Consider the following 17,543-nt stretch of genomic DNA (forward strand, 5'->3'; position numbering starts at 1 on the left):
CGTGAATTAAGATCGTGAATCCAATATATATCCTGACCTAATAGCAAACAACTTTAGCGTCTTCTTCGCATTTCGGACAATATTGTGCGAGACATGACCTCAGCACTCAGTTGATAGCGTAACTACGGCGGAAAGAGATAAAACACAACCAAAAGGAATAACCGATTCATTTATATAATAGAAGAGAACTTTGTGTATCATGAGGCTCATGTAAGCTTCGCAGATTGATTTCCGTGGGATAATTAGCAGAGCAATGTCCCTGAAAGTTTATATAGCATCCATAGATGGATTGTGTAGGTCAACACAGTGGCATGTCCTTCTAGATACCCTCACTGATGTTCACACTCTACTGCCTTTACATTCCCACGAAGCACTTCATACTTGGCAGAATCAGAACAGTATCGCCCACATTAAGACTAGGCCTGGCCATACCTATAGGATACATTATTTCCTACTTTTTAGCAACATCAATGCACAACTTTGTTGCTAACTAGCTAGGTAAGTTACGAATGGAAGTCCGGCGATGGCTAGCCTCAGAAGCAGTCATTCCAAAGTTAACTCCATAGGTCCTTGCATTCTACGTGCACAAATTAATCAGCTTACGCTTGATTATAGAACGAAAGACGCCAGAGCTATTAGTCAAACAGACAAGAGTATAAAAAAGACATTAAGGTATTACCCTCATTCCCCTAAACTCGGACAAACGCTATAAGGTGAAGTATCATATTAGCGCCATGTTCAAAATCATGTGTATACTGCAAGAGAGTCGGAGAGGAAACGCTTACTAGCATCAATCTGCTGGATGTTCGGCAACGCCAAGCGCACCTTATTCCGATAAACAGCCGGCCCATTCAATTGCAACGGGTTACCCTCGAAGTAAACAGTTTGCAGCTTCTCCTTATCCTTCAGCTCGCGCTCAACTTCCTGGAAGCTAGCAAGCTGATTATTCGACCCCCACAGCTCCTCGAGGTTCTTTAGTGATGAAAGATGTTCAAGATGGGAGACCTGGTTGTTGGAAAAGTCGAGTACGCGGAGTGTCTCGTTGGATTCCAGCCCTGAAAGGTCGGTTACTGCATTGTGAGAGAGGTAGAGCTCTTCAAGCTTTGGGAGCGCGGAAAGACCCGTGATTTTGGTGAGGCGGTTCGATTGGATGGAGATGATGCGAAGGTTTGAGAGGCTGTCCAGGTTCTGCAAGGCTGTCAGCTTCTTAGTTTGTTAAGGTATGTTAGGTGACAACTGCGGACCTTCATTTCGACGATCTTGTTTTTCCCAAGCCAGAGTTCTTCCAACGCGGTCAGTGTTTCCAGGTTTTCGATTTCCTGAAAGGACTCGTGTCAGCATTTCAATTGTTCACCTCGTACCCAGTATCATATAATACGAACCCGAATCTTATTCGCGCCCAATTCCAAGTTCTTGATTTCGGTCAATTCCTCCAAGCCCTCGATACGGGAGATTTTATTCTGCACAAAGAAAATCTCGGTCAACTTCTTCAGATGCGAGACATTCTTGATATGCTTGATCTTGTTGAAGCTCAGATCCAAGCTTGTCAAGTTATGGAACTCCTCCAGGCCGTTGATGTGGGAGATGAGGTTATCGTAGAGGTCAAGTTCGGTCAGACTGGCGGCGACATTAGGAGGAAAGTTGATGCGTGATATTTGATTCTGGCGCATGCATAGTCTCTGTATATCCTAGCGCATTAGCCATCTGGATAAACCAAAGAAATGCCTCGCCGTTGCACTTTTGTCCTTCGAGGAAAAAGTGGTACCATGCCCCTCTCCGCTACCAGGCACATGCGGATTCCAGGGCCGTTGGGAGTATGTACCTGAAGTTTAGGGAAGCGTTCTAATTTAAGAGCAGAGATTGACGATATCCGGCAATGCACGAGGTCGATATCCTGCAGCAGAAGAACGATTAGCAATAATGTCGCGCGCGCGTCGATCAGCAGAGTCCAGGGCTATCAGCCTACCTCTGCATTGACATCTTCCTCTGCCAATAGATCTGAATGTCCATTAGTCTATTGAATCGCCAATGACCGCGCCTTAAGCAATCAATCATCCAGCGACCATACCTTCATCAGCCTCAATCTCATCGACCGGGGGTGCATCCGGATCCGAGTAATCTGAGTCCTCCAGCGCCTCCGGGTTTGTAATAACCGCCTTTCTCTCCATTCGCATTTTTCCGTCCCAGCCCTCCTTGTTCTTCATGATTTCAGCCTGCGTGAGAGTTGTGGGATGTTTGGTGGTGGTTGGAATCGCGATTGCGGGGAGCTTTTGGCGTTTTTATCGGGAGACGATCGCCAACGGGGGATTCCGAAACAAGGGAATCCAAGGATATGGAGTTGAAAGAACAAAGAAGTAATAAAGAGTTAAGAGAAGAGGTTGCACTGCGAGTCAGGAACTGAAACCTTGGTTTCGGGAAGGTTGAGCTCAACTGGTGACTACATCATCGTCTTAATGCGGATGCGGAATGGCTCCGAGACACTTGAACCTATCTACTTCCGTGTCTAGGTTCTTAATATCATAGATAAGAAGGTAGTAATTAATGGATTAAATTCATCTCTACTCTAATAGAACTTGCTCCATTTTGTTTTCTGGATACGTCGTCTCGGGGGCTATATACAGCATCGAGAGCCGTGATTGATCAAGTACATTGCATGAATGAATCACTCCGACAACTTTGGCAGCGTAAAGAGAATTATTAGGCACTGCTCACTATGAAGGAAATGCATACCACTGCCAGGCAGAGGTCCCAGCAAAGGAGAGGACACAATGAAATGCACGCTCGTGTATTGGTGAGCTGAGATCAACACAGGTAAGGCCGTGTACCAGGGCAGAAATGGGAAAATAAAAGCATATGGGGGATACAGCGGGGACATGATAACCAAGAGACGCCTGCAGAATGCATAAGAAGCGGACTTGTTGGGTGTTGGGATGGGGGAGAATACACAAAAAAAGGAAGATCAGGACATGAGGGGGTGTTGGTAAAGCACAGGGAAGAAAAAGAAACAGCAAAAGAAAAAAGGGGAATGAGCTCCTCGGAGCGAGTGAGATACAAAATCAAATTGCAATGCAAAAGGTCGAGGATGGTCAGGTTAATGTGCTATCCAAGAACGACAACAAATGCAGGAGACGGGGCCTTGGCCCAGTAGGATACCAGTTCCATCTGGGTCCATGCTCTGTCGTCGAGAAGGGGAATCGGATTTGAAGTAGGAAATAGGGCGACTACCCATCAATGGCAGCAATGCTGGAGGAACGCAAAAGGAAAGGGCTTTTCTCGCGTAGAAAAGAAAGTGGAAAAGAAAACAATTCGCTCAAAATGGATATCTCAGGCGTAAGAAGGATCCCATTGAGGCGACTACAGGGTGCAGTCCAGGACCATGCTGACATCTTGGACCAGGGGCCCTGCGAGATCCTCGAGGACAGGGATGAGATCGAGCAACTCATTGTCATGAGCGTCAGAGAACCAGCTACTGATGGGAATCGCATGCTCGGGGTGGAAGATGTAGGATGTGGGGGAATTATCAATGATGATTGTGTCCTTCAAGTCTCGACCGACTTGTGAAAGATCCTGGATAATGGTTAGGTTTTTCTCAATCACTGAAGAGGACTAAGGAGCTCACCTTGACGTAGTTCCCCTGGTGGTTATAACAACTCTCTCGGAATAAGCGGTGATGAACCACGTTGTGAATATCAAGTTGATCAAGCAAAGGGTCGCCATACTATTACTCGAGTTAGTGTGTGTCACTCGCCGAAAACTATCAACTACCAACTGACCTTTGAAACCGAGGCAGTGAATACCACCACTTCGTAAAGTTCACCAACGCGCTTCATGAATGCGTCCACGCCAGGACGTTTAATCACATAGATGTTGTGATATTGACCTTCGATCTCAACTGGAATGGTGAAGTCGGCACGCTCCAAGACCTGACAAATCAATGATGAGCGAAATGATACAGTAATACGATTATACGCCCTTGGGCGCATACTGAAAGCGGAGACTTACCTTGAAGCTGCTGTGAACCAGTGTTTCATCGAGATCAAGTACCAAGCACTTTCGGCCACTTAAGTGAGGCAAAGGCGCAGGGAGCAAAGGATGTGCTTCGTCCTCATAATTGCCTCGAGCAGGGGGGGCCGGGGGTGCAGGTGGCAGTGGTGGTGGTGGTGGAGGGATCACCACGGGGAGTTTCATTTCTTGATGAGATGTGGCTTCTTCTTGCCCGTCAGTGCCAAAATCTTTAGGGATGGTTGACGTTGATGCAGAAGGGAGGTCCTCGGTGGTTGAGGTTGATTGGCCCTCCCCATTGTAAGTGTTTGCATCTGCTTTCACTTCAGGTACAGATTCCATCACGATTTTCGTTTGATCGTGTGGGGTAACATCCTTGGTCTGATCTTTCTGGCCAGAAAATTCTGGCTGCGTGGCATCCACAGAAGGACCATCGCCTTGCACACTAGCCATAGCAGGGTGGATATTGCGGTCTTCTTCGCCAGGTTGATCGGCGCTGACTGTGGAGTTTGCTTTTTCATCTAGATATGGCTCCCTTGATTCTACAGTGCTTGAGTCACCAGTAGGAGGCTCTACCTTGTCTGGAGTAGGCAATCTGTTAGAAGCAGGTGGCCGCATGGTTGTTTTCTTTGCAGGCAAAGCAGTGTCATCTGCATCAACATCCGAAGAGGAGCAACAGCCCAAGAAAGCTAGAAACTTAGATGGACTTTTCTTTTGTTGAGGCTTTGAGGGATTGTGACCGGGCATAGTCGTCGCCTCTTTACTCTCCTCCGCATTCACTCCGTTCTGAGTCTGGCGCGACCGTCGGCTACTTGCCCGGCTGTGGTCCCGTTTCGACCGTAGGATGCTCACTTTGGAACTCCTCCGAGAAGGCTCATCTTGCGCTGCTTCCTCGGTCTTTTCCGACTCCTGTTGTTTGTTGGTTCTCGAGGATCGTCGCGATGGGATGGGGATCAACAAATGGCGTTTCTTCGGAGCGTTGACGCCTTCAGCAGCGGTCGGTGTGCTCTCCGATGGTGAAGAGGCTGGGTCGGAAGGTGCGACAGAAGTTGCGTCCTGGGTTGCGGTCGCATCGGTACCTCTACCCTGTTCGGGCTCAGGACCTACGGAAGGAACGACGTTAGCAATTATATCCTTCTTGGGTACAATAGGTAAAAAGGAGCAAGCGCATTCACTTACTGGATGAGCCCGGAAGGCCGGAGGTGTTCATAAGTGCTTTGTCTGCGGATTCCAGAGCTGAATCTCGCGCTGTGCCCTCTCCACTCATCGAGGGTGGCTGTGGTGTCAGGTGTCCCGACACGGATAAATATAAAAAAAGAGAGTGAAGCGAAACAGTTCCCAGGTCTGAAAGGCCGATTCAATGCCAGAACTCTCTAAAGTCGAGAGCGCGGCTAATAGGGGACGTTAACACGCCTCCTAGATAATAAGCAAGCGCTCTGGGAAGTTCGCACGTACCGCCTTTGGCCCCGGGAGTGATCCAACACCCACTATTGCACTTTCGAAAACAACAAGCTAAACGAACAGAAAAGGGATGTGATATCTCTATCGTTTAAAGGAGGATTTTCGGGGGGAGAGGAGTGAAGAGGAGTCGGGGGATGTCACGTGAACGTACGGTGTGGGAAAACGGGGGGGCAGAGGAGGAAATGAGATTTATTTCCTTTCTTCCTTTTTTTTACGCTAAAAAGGGCTAACAAGGCTAGCAAGGCACAGGGGCCCTTTTTCACACGCTACTACAAGCCCTCGGCGGCTACGGTAAATGCCGACTTGCTATCACAGTGTGCAGAGTCATACCCCGTACCGAGTACTTGGCCGATTCTACTTTCACCATCTATATGGGATTCTTCAAGTTCTTCTTCACTCTAGACATCATGCAACACAGGACCCGAGTCCAAACAAGCAGAATCCTTTTAAGATGATCCCGGTCAGGGCGCCTGTGGGGGGATCTAATTGTGGATATTAACTGTGATTGTTATGTACGGCCCCTTTTTTATGACCACTCATATGGCCAGTAGGAGGAGCTATGGCCTTCAAAACGTGATTAATTTCATTTGATGTGACCCAAATTAGATCCAGTCCAAACACCAAGTCGTAAACTGCAAACTAGGTTGTACCTAGCTGTTGATGTTAGTCCGAGTTCTCGAGGTTCACTCTCTAGTTAGGTTAGGTTTCATATCGAGGAAGATGAACAAAGCCATGACACAGGATATCAAAGAAAATCATACGGACTATGCTGTAGAGACAAGAGATGACAAGGGTGGAAATATCGCCACTTCTATTATTATCAAGGTTGGCTTCCCAAATTTCTGGAGTTCATTGGCAGGTCGCTGGATGAAGGCTGGGCTGCAGAAAGAGTACAGTCAGCTTCCCCACGTGAGTTGCTTCTCCGCATATCCGAGGTTCACATGCAATGATGCAACAAAAGCCCCAGGATATCCTCAACTTTACTTTCTTGTCTTCAAATGCATTCTCTATGGTTTGGAATACATTTAAATTAACTTCATGGCCTTCGGTCGAGTCTAGAGACCGCCCCTCAGTTAATCCGTGAGTCGGAGGTCTCAAGCCATTTGGAGATGGCCGTCCAGTCAACCCTTCGGCGTCCGGAGGATCCCCTCCTGACATTATATCGCCATTACTCCGATCTCATACGCTCCAAGTTCCACCGCACATCCAAAACCACCCGCTTGATTGCAACGATAGCCCTTCTTTTCTCCATCATCGGCTCGGGTTATGGAGGCTATACGTGGTTCCGAGCGAGAGCCAAGGAGCGGGCCCAGGGTAGCCGTCTATTACGCCGAAACTCTGGTATCCGGGGCAAGGATGGATCTCGAACTATATACGTGCCATACAAGGACTCCCTGACTTCCAAGGTCTTGATCCATCCCACCAAACCGACTACTTTTGACGCTCATCGACGACTATTCCTCAACCCCCCGGCATCGAGTCGCAGCAAAGATGATGGCTCAGCAAGCCAGATCCCTCCCCCTACAACCAAACCAGGTCTGAATTTGGCATTCTTGCATCAATTCTTGAGTTTGGGTAGTATCATGGTCCCCAGATGGGGGAGCAAAGAGACTGGGTTGCTGATGAGCCACGGCCTTTTTCTCTTGATGAGAACATATCTTTCACTGTTGATTGCACGGCTTGACGGTGAGATTGTAAGAGATTTGGTCGCTGGGAAAGGAAGGGCTTTCCTTTGGGGTATCTTCAAGTGGTGTGGAATTGGAACCCTTGCTTCATATACCAATGCGATGATCAAATTCCTTCAATCCAAGGTGTCCATCGCCTTCCGCACTCGATTGACCCGATATATCCACGACCTATACCTAACTGACAATAACAATTACTATAAATTGATGAACTTGGACGGCGGAATCGGTCAAGGGCCCGATCAATTTATCACGCAGGATCTTACCCTGTTCTGCTCGGCTGCCGCATCACTATACTCCTCAATGGGAAAGCCGTTAGTGGATCTTTTCGTATTCAACTACCAACTTTACCGATCCCTCGGCCCCCTTGCCCTCAGCGGCATTTTGGCTGGGTACTTTAGCACAGCCGTGGTGCTCCGGAAACTGTCACCACCATTTGGAAAGCTTAAGGCAGTGGAGGGCAAGAAAGAGGGGGATTTCCGTGGCCTGCACTCTCGACTTTTAGCCAATGCCGAAGAGATCTCGTTCTACGGCGGAGCCGATACCGAGCGGGTGTTCCTAGTCCGAAGCTTCAAGGAGCTGCAGCGATGGATGGAGGGCATTTATAGTCTCAAGATCCGCTACAACATGCTCGAGGACATGATCCTGAAGTACTCCTGGTCGGCGTTTGGTTATCTGATAACTTCTTTACCCATCTTCCTCCCCGCCTGGGGTGGCTCGGGTGGTGCAATGGAGTTGGCCGATGTATCCGAGGGTATGGGTCGCGAGCGTGGCCGCATGAAGGAATTCATCACTAACAAACGTCTCATGCTTTCGCTCGCCGATGCTGGAGGCCGCATGATGTACAGCATTAAGGACATATCCGAACTCGCTGGCTACACCTCCCGCGTCTACGGCCTCATTGCCACCTTGCACCGTGTCCACGCCGATGCGTATTACACCCCACGGGGCTCGCATCCCGAGCTATATTCCCTTGCGGATGTCCAAGGCACCACCCACAACGGCTTCAACGGGGTCCGTCTAGAGCAGGTCCCGATCGTTGCACCATCCCTTTACCCAATGGGCGGCGACGAGCTCATCGAGTCGCTCTCATTTATCGTCCATTCGGGCGACCACCTCCTTATTTCAGGTCCAAATGGCGTAGGCAAGTCTGCAATCCCGCGTATTGTGGCCGGGCTCTGGCCTGTATACCGCGGACTGGTTAGTCGCCCTCGGGGCTTCGGCCTCGACGGAATCATGTTCCTCCCCCAGCGGCCATATCTCAGCGTCGGCACTCTGCGCGATCAAGTGATCTACCCGCACACGGAGCTTGATATGCGCGAAGCTGGCGAGACAGACGCAGCTCTACAGAAGATTCTCGACGACGCCCATCTTGGCTACCTGCCACAGCGTGAAGGTGGCTGGGACGCTCGCAAGGAGTGGAAAGATGTTCTAAGTGGTGGTGAAAAGCAGCGCATGGGCATGGCGCGGCTCTTCTACCATGAGCCGCGGTATGCATTCATGGACGAAGGCACTTCGGCTGTTTCCTCGGATGTCGAGGGATTGCTGTACGACAACGCCAAGGAGCGAGGTATCACTCTCATCACCATTTCGACGCGGGCGTCTTTAAAAAAGTACCATACTTATAACCTGACTCTTGGTCTGGGTGCCGAAGGCGAGGCCTGGGAGTTCGAGAGAATCGGTACTGAGAAGGAGAAGCTTGGTGTTGAGAAAGAACTACAAGAGCTGCGGATGCGTCTGGATAAGGTGGACGAGTGGAAGCAGCGCCGCGAGGAAATTGATCAGGAGCTTCAGAAGGTGTGGGCTAATGGTAGTGAAGTTGCACCGCCGCCTTATCAGGAGGCAGAGCACTCTAGCTCTGAGGCTCTAACTGGGGTAACAGCGAATTAAATGTACACAGTTATTGGCAATCTTGAAGGCTTCTCATGGTTGAAATCCATCTCCTATGCACAGTAGGGATATTTCTCAGTTGAGTGTTATATCGGGCGCTCATGTGGCCTCTGTCATTGATGACGTAGTACTTTAATAACCCGACATATTTACCCTAGTGGCTCAAGATAATATTAGGGACGTTATATGTAAGAACACTTCAGTGTCTTTTTGTACTCCGTATGTTCTTTCTAGATGTATAAGGATGATTCGAATTAAAGCGGCAAGAAATATTTACCTCTTAATTCACCGCCTTATTAAAGCGGCGGTATATCTTATCGATAAGCCCATCACAGAGAAAACCATAGTTCATCCTCACTTGCTTTCTTGTACAGAGCCTCTGCTCACTGTCTGCGGCCGGATCCTTGAGCTGTATTGCTGTTCTATCTGATTTATTTCGGTGTTGCTGAGCCCAAGCCCCCTTACAATCCAATCTGCACTCCTTGAGGCAGGGAAGACAACCATGTCTTACAGCAGCGAGGATGAGGACTCCAATGTTAATATTATCCCCATGGAGAATTTTCCCAGCGATGGAGACATGAGTACATGGCCCTCAAGTCACTACATTGAACGCTCCGACTTGCGCTGGCGGCAGTTACTTGCTGAAAACTGGCTCAAAGATATGGGCACTTATGAAGATGGTGAGTTGATTGCAGATGCTTCAGATTCACGTTTTGTTTGGCATACTGGCTTTGTCGCACTGTATTTTTTTCCGCATTGCATTTGTTGGGTGACTGCATCTGTCGTCTCATGCTCATTCGTTCATTCGCTCCTTCGTGCTTTGTGCTGGCCTGTTATGGCCTCTCTTTTCTGTTTGTATACTTTATACCTCTACTCTCAGACTAACAGAGCATATATTAGGTGTCATTCATACCATTGAGAAGTTGCCTGATGGATACTGTCTATTTGAGCGACCTCGTGGGACTAATCCTAGCATGGTGGGCCTTTCTGGTGTTCCCATCTTGATTTGCAGCTAACAATCATATATGAAGTTTGATTCTTTTCTTTTTGGTCATCCAAGCGGTCGGTATTTTCAATCACAGTTATCTTTCTTGCCACATTTCCTCTCTCTGGTCAAGAACGAGCTTGACAAGTGCCAATGCAAGCCCTGTGGTAAAATGAAGATGAGCGAAGGGACTGCAGTGCAAGGGAAGGCGGGACAGAGGACTAGACGCGTTGTACAACCAAGTGAGTACTACCATGCCTCTTACGTTAGATCGTTTATTGATACCTATTGAGTCATTGATGAGCGCCGACCCACCGATGCAGAGGGACCAGATTACTGGCGAATCTTGATTATGAAATTGAAAGATAAGGGGGCCCTCGACGAAGATATTGAGCAGCGGTTCAATTTTGACTGGGTATTGACTCACGAATGGCTTTCTGATTACTTTATGAAACTGGTTCTGGATCCCGCTTACATCCCCCGTCGTGGTGAGCTTGTTCTCTGGATCTGGCAGGGTCTCGAAGACGGCTGCTTGATGCGCAACCCTGAGACTGGCTTCATTGAGATATTTGGCAACGATAATAAGTGGCATGGTGTGCCCAATTGGCGTGCCGGCGTGGTGACCCAAATCCCAGAGGACGAAGGGCATATGGTAAATATCATTGAAGGCTCCGATAATCCACGCGGGCTGAGCTACTCTGGATTCCGTTTGGAGACTCTGCCAGATCCGGTGGGTAGTGATAAGTCTTACTCGGTGCAATATGCCTATGTTCCGTTGCGTAACATCAAGCCTTTTAACACATGGCAACTCTACCTCAATGGCCAAGAGCGAGGGGATATTCACCCATCTATTGAGAATGCCATGACTGTTATGTCTTCGTGGAGCATGGTTCACAAATTCCATGTTATTGGCACATGGCCCAGCGCCAGGATCTACTGCAAGGGAATCTTCGTCGGGGCCGAACTCCTTGCCTTACACGACACCGTCCGTCTGAGGCCACATGGATTCCATCACGACCAGCTCAAGTACGGAACAGTCGGCGAAGTGACAGACGTGATGGTTATTGAAAAAATCGCGCTCTATCTTTCAGAGTGCATCGACGACAACGAGGAGCAGCTAGCCAAACACTTCACAGCCCTGATATCCGGTAAGGTGTTCACCACTGATCCTAGTCGCGTTACCCAAGAAGGCCCATTCCAAGGCAGAAACCCAGTGTCATCCGGCGGATCAGCAACTGGTCCTATCCCACTCACTACGGAAGAAGCAATCGCTACCTTCCGCCAGGTCGGCATGGGCGACTACGGTCCCTGGTACCGTATGGCCGATGGTAGAACCTGCAACGTCTCCCCACACCTTATCGTGGGTCGCTGCTACGAACCGCTCGCGGCAGAGCTTATGTTCGGCACCCATACAATGAGTTACGATCTATCCGGCGTTATGGAAGGTCGTCAGTACTCGTCACAAGTCGATTCGCGTATGCCCGAAGGCAAGACGTGGTTCTGGGGGGATTGCCGGGTGGAGACGCTCGGACTGACAGAAATCAACGGTGTGGAATGCGGGCTTACAGCGGCGCAGCGCGAAAACCCGCGCAAGTGGCAGGCAATCATCAAAATATCACACGGTGAAGTCGGTCACGATCTCCGGGGCCAGGCCGAGCTTCCTTCTTCTGTCGGCCGACCCTCCAAGTCTTCTTCGTCCGCTCCGAAGGGTACCAGCTCTCGGCCGAGAACTGGTCTTGAGCATATTGCGCAGACGAGTAAACTGGTCAGTTCTGTTATCGGCAGTGTACCCGATACTGAAGAGGACTCTTTTGATGATCAAGTGTATGGTGGTATCTCTGAGCTAGGGATTGGGGTTGGTCATTCTTCGGGGGAGGATAGTGATTATTCGAATGAGTAGGTTGATTCGATCCGATGTGCCCGTTGTTTTCCCTCCTTTTAGCGGCATATTCAAGATACCCATGGGCGTTACGGAGGGATAATTCTATCTTGACCAGATGAAATTATGTGCAGACTGTACAATGTTCAAATAGTAGTGTATCTTATTATCCCACAGCTATGTAATCCTGCAGAACAAACAGAGTCAACATCTAGAAGAATAAGCGTAAACTACGAAGAATATTATTGCAACCAATATCTTAGAAGAGAAATAGATTCCATGGCTATTGCTTTCATGTCTATGTCTAAAAACTGACACTCATATAAGACCAAATACGCCTTAAACCTCACTCTGTCCAGCAGAATTCCGCCTAGCGATACGTTTCTTCTCAGACCAGGGGAAGTGAATAACAGGAGGCAGAATGAAGCTGTTACTGTTATCAGCAATACCAGCAAAGGCATTATACCAAGCTAAGAAAGCACCAAGCAGAGCAAAGAGCCCACCCGCCTTTATCAATTTCTCATTTGGCGCACCATCCACATTGAAAAGGTACCCGAGGGAGAGCAAGAGAATGGCGATGTCGACGAAGAAAAAGAGGGAGAAGAATGCCAAGGTGGATTTGAGAGTGAGCATAGTGATCATTGTTGTGAAGATGAACCAGCCCTATTGAGAGTAAGTTAGTTCCAATCTCCTTCTTCTTGCCCGGAATAACATACGAAGAGATACAATGCAAACGAATTGTAAAACATAGCGGGAGACCCATTATCCGCTTCTTCAAGGGCCCCTATGATATCAAATCCACCGGGGATAAAAGTAATAGCAAGCGACATCCAGAAAGCACCGTAAGATGAGAGCACAGTGGCACCAAAGGTATTGCCAATCGCCATTTCCCTGGTTTTGTTAGCTAAAGCCCGAGTATTCATGTCCATAACATGTCTGAAACATACCACATGCCAGCCAAAAGCTGCACAAAGCCGCCATAAATCAATGCAGGCCCAACGATGATATTAGGCGCAGTAATGCCCCTGACGTTCATATTGAGACATCCCAGCACAAAGGTGGTGAGTGCGAATGCGCACAGGCCTAGTGGTGCCGGATTGGCGAGCTTGCGGTCTTTGGGGATGCGGTATAGACCTGGCTGGAGATCACCTCCGAAGGCAGGGTAACGGCTCGAGGCTGTGTTGACGTGGGCTAGGGGGCCAAAGTGGCCTGTTTCATAGTCGTCATTGCTGGAGGAATAGTTGTTTGTATCTTTGGCACTGATATCTTCTTCGTGGGACATTATAGGTTGGGGGCGTGAGGTAGACATAGATGTACAGAAGAGGGAAAGGGGGTATATAGTTCGAGAGGAGGGAATATATCCCGGATGGCAATGCAATTATTCTGGACAAGGTTGACAAGTTTGACAAGAACAATTGCGAGTTCGTTCTGCTTTATATATTGCGTAGACAAGTCGTGGACACCATGACACCACCACGCCCCCTCAACACATCATGATCAGGAAACAAAATTCCTGGGGAAGATCAGCGCCAGTGCGGGGGCGGGGCCAGCCCGAAAAAGAGTCTTCGGAAGCGAGAATAGAGGCGACAATAGGGGGTTCTGCTGGCATTGCTAGCATTGCTGGCATCTTGGCATAAGAGTACCCCGTAGTGGAGACAATATACAGTTCCATCCGTCCGTAGATGATCACATTGCGAGTACGAGATCGTGATGTATCGAGTAAAGATCAACACGTAAGACTCGTTCTGAGCCTAGAAATTATGGGGAAATGCGGAGATCTCCTAGGTGGTAGATCTTGGATCTGTCTATAACAGGGTTAGCGAGGGTGACTGTGTGGGGTTTCGGTTCCACCTGTCGGCATATTTAGCATCTCTAGCACTGGATTATAGTGTAAATACTTGGCAGAATGTGGAAATCTCTGTCACTGCCTAGATTCATGTGCCAAGCTGGTCATCGGGGTTCGAAACGCGTCACTCACTTTTCCTAGATCCATCCGGGCTGAATTCGCCCCCCGGGAAATCCGCACGCTCTACGGAAAAAAAGGACAAAAACTCAATGGATGATTTAGATTAACCTCGTTCCAATCAAAGCACAAGCTAGAAACTTAAAATCCTTAAACTACTCAGTAATTCTTCTGTACAACACCCCTTGCAAACTCCGCAAAGCTCAATCCAGGCTGAACTTCCTCTGCAAGGTTCGGCTGCGTGAATACAGCAAGAGTATTCCTCGCAATCTTCTGCCCAGGACTAGCCTTAGCCCCTTTGACAAAATGCGGCACGGCCATAAACTTGCCGTGCGTGATTAGCTGCAAGGCCTCACCAGTCTGGAAAGCCAGACAATCCTTCGGAATGTTGACTTTAACAATCTCATCAGTGCGGGAACGGATGTACAGTCCGGCCGAAGGGTCGGGGGAATGGGGAAGTTCAGGGAGAGGGGCAGATGCAGACCCTGACGGATCGAGACTTGGAGGCGAAGCGGCTTCATCGAGGAACATGGCCGATGTCAAGCCCGTCAAACAGCCGTGGTCAAGGTGTGTAGCGCACCAGTCGTCATCACTAGTTTCAACCTCTTCTTCCTGATTAGGGAAATAATGTAACAGCCGTGCCTTGGTTGTCAGGCTGGTTGTCACGACATGGTGCAGATACCCAGGCTTGTAGCCTTCGATGTTGGCTTCCGCATACCGGTCACATGCCTTGGCGACGAGTGCCGCGGTATCAATGATCAGCCCACATAGTGACTCCACGCTACCCCTGAATTCGGGTAATTTGGCTGGCGGGGGCCAGATGTTTGGCGCGGTATACTGGGGTAGATCTGGGAAATCATCTGCCGGGGCGCTGTCTAGAGATGCATCCTGATAGAAGGCACAGTTCACGTAATACGAGCCCTTTAATGTATCGAAATGGCCTGATTTCAGCGTTTCTTTACCGCAAGACCAGCCGACCAAGTATTTGGACTCTGGGCTGGTGAGGGTTTCTACATGGAGGTTAGTCTGATTTTGCGGTTGGAGTCGGGTGGAGGGGCATCTTACCTAGTTCGGGATCAGGGAGAGCCGCCAAATACGAGGCATTGGAGAGGACCTTTGTGCGCAAGTCGCTGAAGGTCGAGGGCAGGTCTTTGACCACGATGATGCCCAAAGAGGACGGCCCAAAGGCTTTGGTCAGAGTATCGAAGGAGACAGTTCCTACAAAACTTAGCATCTACTCTTCTTCTTCTGTTCTTCTGTTCTTCTGAACACATAACTTACCATCTACAAGTTCATGCAGACTGACGGTGACGGCCTCGGCCGTGTTGGTCTCCATGATGTTGTAGAAATTCAAATCAACTTCCCCGCTCTCGTATCTTTCTAATCTCAGAGGGCAGCTCTTCGCCTATCTGCCACTAAATTTCACACGATGTTACTTGATGCAGGGATATAAATAACACATCCAATAGGAGTCGAGAATTCCATATCGTCCCATTCTTGGCATATCGTACAGACCATTACTATTACAAAAGCCCTCACTCGCTACCCGACTGTCCATGTCGTCTAGTCACAGCCCGTAGATTACCAAATGGCAACACATCGGTAATTCGCTTGGCCCCCGTGAAAAGCATACAGAGACGATCAACCCCACAACCCCATCCACCGGTAGGAGGCAAACCCCACTCCAGGGCTTCGAGGTAGCTCTCATCTACCTCGCCAGGTTCATCAGCAGCCTTGCTAAATCGTAGCTGGTCCTCGAATTTGCGGCGCTGCTCAAACGGAGAGTTCTCCTCCTCGTATGTATTCACCACTTCCTTGCCCTCGATAAAGAGTTCACCGCGTGCGGCGACGCGCTGCTTGGTCGTCGGGTGAACGAAGGATTTAGAGAGTGGGGAGAGGCATTCGGGTGGGTTGATGATGAAGGTTGGGTTGATGCACTGTGATTCGACGTAGATGCTGCATAGTTCGTCAAGGAGTCGCGGGAGGGTTGGGTTCGTTGGGAGTGGGAGGGAGAGCTTGGTGAAGATAGCGTATACTTTGTCTAGGGCGTCGGGGGATTCAAGGTCAGGCAGTTTGTGACCAGTGCCCTCTTCGATGCCTATAAGGAAGTCGATACGGCGGAATGGTGCCGTGAAGTCGGCTGTGGTGGGGTTAAGAGTGCCTGTTGTGTTTAAGGCGCGGATGTGGGCTGCCATTCCGGAGAGGAGGTCTTCGGTCATGGCCATTAGATTCTCGAGATTGGCGTATGCATGGTAGAATTCACAGGTGGTGAATTCTGCGTTGTGTGTTTTGTCCAATCCTATATCTCATCAGCTTTGTTAGACAGGCATTTGGATATCTGTTTCAACACACCCTCATTGCGGAACGAAGGTCCAATTTCGAAGATCTTGTCAAACCCACCAACCACCAACCGCTTGAGCCATAGCTCCGGTGCGATTCTCAGCGACAGCTGGCGGTCTGGGAACTCGGTGGCAGAGGTATAGAACGGACGAGCAATTGCGCCGCCTGCCACAGACCCGATGATCGGGGTACTAACCTCCATAAAGGATCGGTCGATAAAGAACTGGCGTAGATACTGTACCAGGGCCGCGCGGGCTCGGATGATATCGGCTGTCGCGGGGTTGGCTAGGAACTGGACATGGCGAGGGTAGGGAGAGGTCTCGTGCTCAATGTCGTGAATGGGGACATCATGCAGACACGGCGAGAGCAGTTGCGGCAACTCGCTCACATCGATGGTGAGCTCGCCTCGTCCAGTGCGGTGCGGTCTACCGGTTACAGCTAGAATGGCATTTAGCGACACTCGAGTCAGGCCGGACGGAGACGAGACATACAGAAAGCGTCGCCGCGACGCAGAAGACGATAGAACTTCTTGAAGTCCTCGGGAGAGACATTCTCCAGACGACGCTTGTTGCACATCACCTGGACTTTATGGCCGTCCTGCACGATATCGAAGAAGATCAATTTGCTTCCGGCGAGTCTATAGGTACGGATTCTTCCTACTATTCTAAGTACATGGGCATTGTAAAGGCCAGAAAGCAGAACCTACCAGAGACGATGACTGTGTCTTCTACTGAATCATTGTCGGCGAGCTCGGCGTAGCGAGAGCGAAATTCGGCGCAGCTCAGTGTGCGTGTGTCCACCGCTAGGCGAGGGTATGGGTCTGCGCAGGCATCTTTGATCTGCTGTACGCGATCCTGTAAAGCCTTCTTTCCTGGTAATACTGCAGAGCTATGCTTTCGAATTGGCTGTGTGGTTAGTCGTGATGTAAAGAAAGTCTGAATGCGGGATTGTCTAGCGAGTCGCAGTCCTGCACTAAAGATTTGGGTTAGCAATGTTCGAGAAAATTGACATTGTTGATCCAAATTAAAGCATTAAGCTTTGTCAGATAAAATCCAGTACGTTCAGTGTCCAAAAGGACATCACTGTAGCGGTTCTAATGCGGGGATAAATCATCATATAAGGGGCGAGTGGGAATTGAGGGAGTAAAGCGATAAACAGTAAATGCAAGTCTTACCTGTTTCGTAGGCCAAAGCCAGATAAAGCCCATCTAGGGCGAATTGAAAGCATAGCAACTGCCAATGGCTCTCACATTGTTAAGAGAAGAGAGGAAGAAGAAGAAGAAACGGCAGAACCGAGTTTTTCCACGCGGGTGGCCCAAGCTTCTCCGACCTCCCGTGC

The 17,543-nt window shown here is 49.4% G+C and overlaps 7 protein-coding genes across 7 annotated transcripts; 2 read left to right on the top strand and 5 right to left on the bottom strand.

Annotated features, from left to right (window-relative positions):
* Nucleotides 1-689: 689 nt before the first annotated feature.
* Nucleotides 690-2,204, bottom strand: LCP9604111_6142 (putative protein phosphatase PP1 regulatory subunit Sds22; the record flags this gene model as incomplete). Its single annotated transcript, XM_039074031.1, has 7 exons — nt 690-706; nt 786-1,188; nt 1,245-1,319; nt 1,383-1,679; nt 1,823-1,894; nt 1,967-1,998; nt 2,069-2,204. The coding sequence occupies 7 exons, from the start codon at nt 2,202-2,204 to the stop codon at nt 690-692; spliced, it is 1,032 nt and encodes a 343-aa protein (XP_038927668.1).
* Nucleotides 2,205-3,354: 1,150 nt separating this feature from the next.
* On the bottom strand, nt 3,355-5,269 carry psrA (putative general stress response phosphoprotein phosphatase Psr1/2; the record flags this gene model as incomplete). The annotated part of the gene is made up of 5 exons (XM_039074032.1): nt 3,355-3,567; nt 3,620-3,718; nt 3,774-3,923; nt 4,003-5,105; nt 5,182-5,269. The coding sequence occupies 5 exons, from the start codon at nt 5,267-5,269 to the stop codon at nt 3,355-3,357; spliced, it is 1,653 nt and encodes a 550-aa protein (XP_038927669.1).
* Nucleotides 5,270-6,572: 1,303 nt separating this feature from the next.
* pxa1 (putative peroxisomal ABC transporter (PXA1)) lies at nt 6,573-9,038 on the top strand (the record flags this gene model as incomplete). The annotated part of the gene is made up of 1 exon (XM_039074033.1): nt 6,573-9,038. The coding sequence occupies one exon, from the start codon at nt 6,573-6,575 to the stop codon at nt 9,036-9,038; it is 2,466 nt and encodes an 821-aa protein (XP_038927670.1).
* A 502-nt stretch (nt 9,039-9,540) lies between these two features.
* Nucleotides 9,541-11,923, top strand: LCP9604111_6145 (uncharacterized protein; the record flags this gene model as incomplete). Its single annotated transcript, XM_039074034.1, has 4 exons — nt 9,541-9,718; nt 9,939-10,015; nt 10,070-10,265; nt 10,317-11,923. The coding sequence occupies 4 exons, from the start codon at nt 9,541-9,543 to the stop codon at nt 11,921-11,923; spliced, it is 2,058 nt and encodes a 685-aa protein (XP_038927671.1).
* Nucleotides 11,924-12,241: 318 nt separating this feature from the next.
* Nucleotides 12,242-13,184, bottom strand: LCP9604111_6146 (acetate uptake transporter family protein; the record flags this gene model as incomplete). The annotated part of the gene is made up of 3 exons (XM_039074035.1): nt 12,242-12,565; nt 12,619-12,793; nt 12,850-13,184. The coding sequence occupies 3 exons, from the start codon at nt 13,182-13,184 to the stop codon at nt 12,242-12,244; spliced, it is 834 nt and encodes a 277-aa protein (XP_038927672.1).
* Nucleotides 13,185-14,024: 840 nt separating this feature from the next.
* On the bottom strand, nt 14,025-15,201 carry LCP9604111_6147 (uncharacterized protein; the record flags this gene model as incomplete). The annotated part of the gene is made up of 3 exons (XM_039074036.1): nt 14,025-14,875; nt 14,931-15,083; nt 15,147-15,201. The coding sequence occupies 3 exons, from the start codon at nt 15,199-15,201 to the stop codon at nt 14,025-14,027; spliced, it is 1,059 nt and encodes a 352-aa protein (XP_038927673.1).
* Nucleotides 15,202-15,400: 199 nt separating this feature from the next.
* On the bottom strand, nt 15,401-17,432 carry LCP9604111_6148 (uncharacterized protein; the record flags this gene model as incomplete). The annotated part of the gene is made up of 5 exons (XM_039074037.1): nt 15,401-16,164; nt 16,218-16,643; nt 16,697-16,861; nt 16,912-17,177; nt 17,380-17,432. 5 exons carry the CDS (start codon nt 17,430-17,432, stop codon nt 15,401-15,403), a joined length of 1,674 nt encoding a protein of 557 aa, XP_038927674.1.
* Nucleotides 17,433-17,543: the final 111 nt, after the last annotated feature.

This window comes from Penicillium roqueforti (genome assembly GCF_015533775.1).
Source record: "Penicillium roqueforti strain LCP96 04111 chromosome Unknown scaffold_16, whole genome shotgun sequence".
Taxonomy (NCBI): Eukaryota; Fungi; Ascomycota; class Eurotiomycetes; order Eurotiales; family Aspergillaceae; genus Penicillium; species Penicillium roqueforti.